This window comes from Lycium barbarum, chromosome 12 (genome assembly GCF_019175385.1).
Source record: "Lycium barbarum isolate Lr01 chromosome 12, ASM1917538v2, whole genome shotgun sequence".
Taxonomy (NCBI): Eukaryota; Viridiplantae; Streptophyta; class Magnoliopsida; order Solanales; family Solanaceae; genus Lycium; species Lycium barbarum.
Genome location: NC_083348.1, coordinates 93,563,034 through 93,572,211, shown reverse-complemented (window position 1 = coordinate 93,572,211; position 9,178 = coordinate 93,563,034). Strand labels below are relative to the sequence as shown.

Below are 9,178 nucleotides of genomic sequence, written 5' to 3'. Positions count from 1 at the left end.
TAATTTTGAGAGATCGAAAAAATTGTTTCTCCCCAAAAACACGTTTGAAAGTTTGGCAAGCACAACTTATTGATCTAACATTAATAAATGTTGGAATCGAAATACTCAGGGTGTATGCTGAAACTAATAATTGCAAATCTTGAACAAGATGAATTGAACAACAAAGAAAAACTATAAAACAGACTTTATGGTAGATACTTTGAGTTTTGGTCAAATAACCTACATACGATAATCCTAATACGAAAAATATTTTAAAGCTATCGAGAGATTAAATCTCACCTTAAGCAAAACTAAAGGACTACATCATGGATACTCTTAGTGTGTATTGTTGTATGAGAGAGATTCTTCAATTTATAGAAGTCTAAATTATTTTCTTTCAAAAAGAGGTTATCCAAATATAAAAGATTATTTTTTCCTTATAGGAAAAGTAAAACCGATAAAGGTTCTACTTTGTCTTTCCTTAAATAGAAAAGTAAAATCAATACATGATAAGAAAATCACTGCAAAAATCCTAGTAAGCAGTATCGATATTCATAGAAGAAAGAACAAAAATTTAATTATCACATATATAATATAAGACATATCACTGACTCGTAGTTTAGTTTAAAGTTAGAAGAGGTTGTGGGTTCAATACTGCTTAACCACAATTTTAAGTAAAAGATGTTATTTTTCCAAACATAGATTACTACTCTTCAATAATATTTTTTGAAAAAATATTTCTGACAAAACCACTTCTAAAAAATAAATCGATTTTAAAACTCTGATTAAACAAGCGACTACTTATTAAACTAAGATTAAAAATAACTCATTGATATACGAACGTGGCGTCCATGCAGGTGGGAAGCACCGTTACTACCCCAATACGTAACGTAGCAGATTAGAACTACTTTATGTCATTTCTTACTTTTTTTTGTTTTTTTTTTTGTTTGTATACATACAACAAAATAAATAGTACTACTCCACAAAGGACTACCCTCAATTAATAAATTACCAAATTTAAGAGATTTTCCCTCTTATTTCTATCGCTGTAACTCGTTTCAAATGCTAGCCTACCCCTTAATACCCCTCACTCCTACACCCCCACAGGGTTTTGGTTTTTAATACGTACGCATACATACATACATACACTCTTCTTTTATCTCTCTTTTTTTCTTTTCTTGTAATGCAACAGTTGCTTTATAGCTATGGTGGATACTAAAGATTTTCTCAATCTTGAATCTTCACTTTCTAACCCTTTTGGGAATTTTTCTGATGGTGATGATTTTTCTGCTCAAAATGTTGTTAGCATTGATAGGAAGCTACTTATTGATTTACACCAGCTTTCTATTGGTCCTATGATCAGTGATGGTCCTTATTCTGTTGTTTATGAAGGATTGTGAGTACCCTTTTTCGTTTTCTTGATTTTTACAAAGCCCCATTTTGCTTTTCTTGGTTTGTGTTTCTTGAATTAATTGCATTTCTGTTTCAAGATTGCATTTTTGGAGGTTTCTTGATTTGTGGAGTGGAAAACCCTTGTCAAATGTAGAGATTAAATTGTGTCATTGTTTGTTATTTGTTCTTACAAAGAGTTAAATTCATATTGACCCGTGTAGTTCTGGATTATTGCGTGGCACTGGGATTGGCTTTGTTGCCTAATTTATCTAAAATTTACTTTCATTATTCTTCTTTGCTAGTAAAAAAGGGTGATAAAAGGAATTTTAGTTTTGCTTTGCTTTTTTGTTTTCTATGCTTGTATTGTATTAATGGTTTTTCAATTGTCAGCATTGTCCCTTTCATCTTCCCTAGCATCTCAAAATTGGAATATGTGCAAAAAGAATTGTTTAGTACTTGTGGGCATTGGCGGAGCTAGGAATTCAAGTAAGGGGATTTTAAAAAAGGTTCTTATCTCTAGGGGATTCAACAACTTATATATATGCAAAAAAAATCATTTTTGCCCTATCGACATAGTATAATTTTTCAATCAAGGGGTTCATTTGACCTCCCTTGCACCCCTCTCACTCTGCCCCTGCTTGTGGGAGTGGTTGAGTTCAGTAGTTCCTTGTAATTTTTGGCTCTAGAGATATAGTAATATGGAAAAGACAAAATTGTTTCAAGCACCAACAGGACTGGAAGCTGCCCTTCTTTCAAAGAGAGGACGATCTGTTATTTACACTTCATTTGAACTCACATTTCATTTGTCGGGCAAAGGCAAATTGAAAGCTAAAAGTTCTGAAATTCCAATTGTGCCTCTCTTGAATTCATTTTTTTGGTGCATAGATTAGGTTGTCGGTGGTAAAAAGAAGAAAAAAATGTTTTAGCTAAGCTCACACATTCCTTGGATCTTTCTGTAGTCCCGTGTTTTACGTCTTTTATTTTTCAGTTATACAAGTTATAGTGAGCTAATGGTTCACGGGTCTCTGCTAAAGCTTTCAATATGACTCAACTGAAGGCTAGAAAGGAGCATTTACTTAAGTGTTTCAGCGCGTGTTTAGCTGCTGGCACTTACACTGAATTTTTGAGACTATAATTTCTGCTGACATCCAAAGATAGTTTGACTAATTTGTTTGGCATTGAGTTTAGTATAAATATTATCTTTTTTTCCTTATTTGTCCTAGATCATTAGGAGGCTAGGAAGTGAACTCTATTGAGATCTAGTCTCACTGTGTTACCTTATTGACTAAAAGGACTAACTTTTGGCTAGGTGATGATTGAGTAAACAGGTTCATGCGCTCTTATTCAGCTTAGACATTAGGTGAACTTTCAACCTAAATCTAATAGAATCCATTTAGGGAAATTGTATGGAACAAATTGGTGAAGTAATATTTGTTGCTTCATATTGCAATCTTACCAATTTTGGAGGGGGTGGAAGAATTACAAAACTAAACAAACCAAATGTGTTCTCTTCGCAATGAAGTAGACAACATATTAATTTGCATAGTAAGGTAGAAATTGTAAGTTAACAAAATGTTCTACTTCCCAAATCATACATCCCTTGCTAGTGAGGAATATAGGTCTCTTTCTCTACCTTACATGTTATTCAGGAGCAAAACAGTGAAAATGAATGAAGTTTTCCTAGAACTTTGATCCTTTTCTTCCTTACCAAAAAAAAAAAAAAAAAAAGAACTTTGATCCTTTTCTTAATTCATCTATCCTTGTGAGAGGTAGCCACACTAACAACTATGCTTAAGCCTTAAAGTAAGATTATTAATGTAAAGAAATTAATGCATTCCAGGAAACTATCCATTGGCACATATATTTCACTGGTAATAAGATTTCTTAAAACCAACTTCCTTCTTCATTCAAAACTAGTAACTTTAATACCAATGTTTAAAGAATTTGTAAGAACTTTTGGAGTTTCTCTATAAAAAATATTTTTCAAAAGAGCAAATGATTCCATATCCAACTTACAACATCATCAATTATGGTGAAGCGATATCGGGGCCTATTTGGACCGAGAGATTTAGTCCAATATATTTCCCATCTACTGTCCAGAAAATTTTGTACCTATTTAGATTTACCAATGATAGTTTGTTTAAAATACAAACTCCATTATGGTTTACATGAGATGTAGCTTTGAATTCATTTAAAATGAAACTCGAGAATGTGTAATTTTGGAATTTATAAATTCAGTTCCAGTTCAATTCTAAATGTTTTCATTGAAGTGTCCCTAAGCGTATTTCAACCATTATCTGTAATTTCACCTTGCCTAACCAGTGAAAACTTAGTTTCCTGCTCCCTTGATTGGTAACTGATACGGACATGAAGATAACCAGATTTATGTTTTGGTAAAGGTTTTCGGAATAAAACCTCATAGTGGGTTGAGTCAATTATTGATAATACTTCATAGTCCACTCAGAAGAATTTGATTCTCAGACAATCTACTTTAGTTACTACCTGAAACATCTATCTAAGATCTTCTAGATTTAGATTTACTTCTCATAGTCTCATTCTCGTTAGTTAACGCTAACATTCTGGTACAACTAAAGGTTGATAGTGCATATTACATGGTTTTAAGGTTACTATATTTTGCACTCTCAAATGTGATCAGGCGTTTCAGTTCGTTTTATTAAGGGTCCTGCTATTCTAAAGCACCTTTTGTAATACTTGTTCCAGATATAAATCCATGCCTGTTGCAATAAAAATAATACAGCCAGACATGTCGGCAAATGTGAGTCCCGAGCGGAAAGAGAAATTCCAGAGGGAGGTCACTTTACTATCTAAAGTGAAGCATGACAATATTGTGAAGGTATGGTGTTCAATAAGAAATAGCGATACTAGTTAAATTTCATTCACTTTGTCCACCTTGCTTTTGCTGGTATCAGTCCACAACAGAGTCAAAAATACGAAATTGTGATTCGTTTTCTGGATTTGAAGTCCAACTGAGAAACAGAATAAAAAGTTGTGGTCTATTTAATCATTTTTGGTAATAAAATTAGATATTTGGTGCTGCCCTGTAAAAGATATATATAAGAGGTTTTATAATAATTCATACTGTATTCAGACATAAAGTGAAAAGAATTCCTGTTTATTTCATACCATTTCCTGGTGGAAATGATTTACTTATAAAGCTAATGTACTCCTGTCCTTTCTTAGTATTTTGTTAAGCGTTCTTGCATAAATATCCACGGTTACACGGACTGTTTGGAACTAAAAACTGTTTTCTATTAAGCATATATGGTATGGTTAATATGATGTTCAATTTAGTGTGTAGCATAGATTAGGGTGCAGATAATTTCCACAACTATATACCGGTTGCTTTTGAACTATTTTGTTGATTCTTGGTACAAAGTTGCTTCCTCTGAAATTTGATTCTTGTTCGAAATGGTTTCTTCCCATGTTGTATTCATGAGGAAAGAGTTGGCCAAAACCAGAAAACTGCATGTTGATTCAATATGTATTGAATGGTTAATCCTAATTGGATAGTTAGTTTCCTACAAAAGTTAAACACAGTTATTCATTGTTAAGTGTATCTGTAAAAGGGTTCAAGCGGCAGACATTAAGTCTTCAGGCACTTCCTCAATATTATCTTGTTTCTCTCATTACACATCAGGGGGGTGGGGGCCTTGGAGCAACAGTATAGTTGCCTGCACATGACCTATAGGTCAGGGGTTCGAGCCGTGGATTCACCCACTGATGGTTGCGTCGGGGTAGGCTGCTTATATCACACCCCCCCCCCCCCCTCTGGGTGCGGCCCTTCCCCGACCAAGTGTGAACGCGGAATGCTTTGTGCATTTACCTGCCCTCTTTTTGTCTTGTTTCATATTACTGTGCAGAGACTGCACTAAAAATGTCCTGTACGGTGATTGATTCTCCTTTCGTTGGTTGCTAATATGTCCTGAAAATTGTTGAAACAGTTTATTGGTGCCTCTATGGAACCAACATTGATGTTAGTTACAGAGCTAATGAGAGGTGGCACGCTTCAGAAGTACTTGTGGAGCACCCGACCACATTGTCCAGATTTGAAACTTTCTCTCAGTTTTGCATTGGGAATCTCTCGAGCAATGGAGTATTTACATTCAGTTGGCATTATTCACCGCGACTTGAAGCCAAGTAATGCTCTGCCTATCTCGTAATTTGCTATGGCACTACCAAGTTTTAAGTTTTAGGTGGCTATCGCACTCTGATCAGGGTTACTACTTGCTTGAGTTGCATAACTTCAAGTTTTTTTAATGATTTAGCTTGAACTTAAGAAAACAACTCCATTTCAAACCCAGACTTGTTGGAATTGTCTAAATGAATCCTTATGTCCATTTTGCTCTATTTGGGCCGTGTTCATTCAGCTACTTGATAACTTGTTTTTCAGGATGAATTAGGGATTCTTCAAAACTAGGAATTCTCTAAATCTCACAGCCATCTGGTTGCTATTATACAATCTCTGATAAAACATAAAATATTCATGTCAAATACTGGACTTCATTGCAATCGTTCCTATAATGTCTAACCTTAATTCCGACTAGTTGATATAACCTATACTGATATTTTACATCCATTATGTTCTATCTTTCGCTAAGTTTGAATGGAATGAAATCATTTATCTCATCAAAAAAAATAAAAAAATAAAAAAATTGAATGGATTTCAAGATATTCTAGGAGTTTTGGTACATCTTACCTCCGTATGATTATTGGTGTACCTCATCCTCTTTTGAGGGCTTCAATCATCATGATGTGACGTTACGGTTCGGTATCTTTGTAGGTCTAGATAGGATATGTGTAATCCATCTGAAGCGACATTTTCGTATATTTTTCTCTACATATGCTACTTGCACATTTTGTTAAATATGATAGATTGAATCTTGTACGACCGTACATCCTTCTTTAACATCTACATTTCTACGACACTCATTTTGTCGAAGGGCCTAATATTCACACTACATCGTTTGTCTTATATATGTTCAATGAGCTTTTTGTATTTGGTAGGTCATATCGTATAGCACTCTTGTAGCACTCATTCATATCAACCATGCTATTTTAGTCTTTGTGTTTATTTTCATCTATCGGGAAGCCCGGTGCACTAAGCTCCCGCTATGCGCGGGGTCCGGGGAAGGGCCGGACCACAAGGGTCTATTGTACACAGCCTTACCTTGCAGTTCTGCAAGAGGCTGTTTCCACGACTTGAACCCGTGACCTCCTGGTCACATGGCAACAACTTTACCGGTTACTCCAAGGCTTCTCTTCCAAAAGTAATGGGAAGGGGAGCCAACTTTTCATCTGTCATGCCATTATATTGAAAAAATCAGCCTAAATACGTGAATTGTCTGCATTAGAGGTCACATTCTTGTCTAATTTCACCCCAACTTTATTCTTTTTATGCTAGCTAAACATGCAGTCGATATATTCTATCTTACTTATGCTTATCATAAAAGCTTTACTCTCTAGTCTCTAGATTGCTTCTCCATAGTTCAAGCTTTTGGTTTACGCCTTCACGAGTTTCATCAATTAACATAGTATTGTCTCCAAATGAATGCACCATGCCACCCTATCTTGTATATTATTAGTTGACTCATCTATAATTACAAACAACAACATACCCAGTGTAATCCCACAAGTGGGTCTGGGGAGAGTAGGATGTACGCAGGCCTTACCCCTACCTTTATGGGGTAGGGAGGCTGTTTCCGAAAGACCCTTGGCTAAAAAAGATTGACTCATCTATAATTATGTTGAATAAATATGGTCTCTACGGTGATTCCGGGTGTAAACCCACGGTTAACGGCAACTTCTCAGTATCTCTTCCCTCTATTCTCACACTTGTGAATGGCTCTTTCATACATTTCCTTTTATGGTATTTATATATGTTATAGGAGTTCCTTTCTTCACCGCCAAGGAAGATCAGACCATTAAGATGGTTGAGACTGGAATTTCGTTGTTTGATTATGTTATTCATTACCATTAGCCACATTTGTAGGTAATTTACTCCTCACAGAAGACAAGACAATAGTTAAACTAGCTGACTTTGGGTTAGCTAGGGAGGGGGCTGACTCTGAAATGACAACAGAAGCTGGTACATACCGCTGGATGGCTCCGGAGGTATTACATTGGGCGAAAAATTTACACCCTCCTTAATAATAATAGTATATGCCTTACACTTTGCCAATGCCAGATGTTCAGCGTTGAACCAATTAAAGTTGGAGTGAAGAAATACTACAATCATAAAGTGGATGTCTACAGTTTCTCAATGATCCTGTGGGAGCTTCTCACCAACAGCACTCCGTTTAAGGGAAGAAGCAACATTATGGTGGCATATGCTACAGCTACGGTATGTTTCTACCTTTTTGTGTCTGTTTTGACTTAAACATTGGAGTTGATAAAAGTTTTACATCGAATAACTTTTCAGTGATTGGTAAAAGATAAAACTTTCATTTCCTCCATAAATTCCAGAAACTGCGTCCCAGCATGGATAATATTCCGAGGGAAATAGAACCCCTTCTTAGCTCTTGCTGGGCAGAGGATCCAGCAGAACGGCCAGAATTTGAGCAAATATCAGATTTCCTTGCAAACGTTCTTCGCAATGTGTGTGCCTCACAGACTTCTTCTCCGAATATGTTTGAGACGGAGCATCCCACAGGCAAAGAGTTGGTCAATTCTCCTGTCATGAATTGTTTGATGGACAAGGATGCAGAAAATAGCAAGAAAAAAAACAGGAGTTCATGTTGTTGCTTCATGAGTGCCTATAATGATTCTCTCTGATAGGTGGAGAGACTTTTTTCTTAGGATATTGCAGGTGTAAATAATTGAAGGACTTCCCGTCTTTTTCGCCAGTTTTATGATATATAGAATGGTCTTGAAAGCCACATGGTTCTCCAAATACACCATCATTGTACAGAAAGCAATAGAAGCTTTAGTACAGAAAACAATAGAATCAAGTCACCAGTCCACCATCTTTTGATACACATTTCCTTTGCATTTCTGCAATTCTATAATATTAGGAAATTATGATGGTTTGGCTGTTTAAATGCATTAGTATTTATTATGGAAGACCAGTAAAAAAGAACAGGAGAATACAAATGCATATAGATGTTGACATTATGGTTCCAATATAAAATGAATTATCAAGTCTCAACGTGTATTCGAATATCAGAATTATGTGTCAATAAGAGTAAACTAATTAATGAAGTCCAAACACATTAATTTAAATAACTAAATCTCATCTGGATAAGATTGGTATGTAGGACTTCACAAAATTAGTCAACTTTATTAATTCAAGATCCATTTAGATATTATTTTATCATGAGATCCGAACTTATGCCATGTGTCGAGTAATTCGTGCCAACTCATATTTAAGATCAATAAAATGATGCAATGTATAAAGTGACCTGGTGTGCCAAATCAAAATGAAGGCGAACTCTATCTTTGAATGTGTCAAGCGATATGACATGCATAATTAAATTAAAGTAATAGATTCGAAGACTTGAACGAACACATTTTACTCTATTAGAAAAGAAATTAGGAAGTAAAAACATTGTGATTAAGGTCGAACAACGGAGTTTTGCTCGTTGGATGAACTTGCTTGACTATTATACACAATGTTTTATTTCGGTAATCATGTTCAATCTTTATTGTGTATACACATTTTTTTTTCCTGAATAAATTTAAATATATGAGAAGTTTCCTTTTAATACGAAGCTAGTTCAATTAAACTACTCGCTATTACTTGTATGAAACATAAAAAGATTTAAAATCAAACACACGACATGAATGGTCT

At 35.1% G+C, this 9,178-nt stretch overlaps 1 protein-coding gene across 1 annotated transcript; it reads left to right on the top strand.

Annotated features, from left to right (window-relative positions):
• The first annotated feature begins 1,016 nt into the window (after nucleotides 1–1,016).
• Nucleotides 1,017–8,414, top strand: LOC132623851 (serine/threonine-protein kinase STY13). Its single transcript, XM_060338661.1, has 6 exons — nucleotides 1,017–1,375; nucleotides 4,093–4,225; nucleotides 5,334–5,529; nucleotides 7,382–7,503; nucleotides 7,577–7,732; nucleotides 7,855–8,414. Exons 1-6 carry the CDS (start codon nucleotides 1,185–1,187, stop codon nucleotides 8,161–8,163), a joined length of 1,107 nt encoding a protein of 368 aa, XP_060194644.1. The 5' UTR covers nucleotides 1,017–1,184; the 3' UTR covers nucleotides 8,164–8,414.
• The last annotated feature ends 764 nt before the right edge of the window (nucleotides 8,415–9,178 follow it).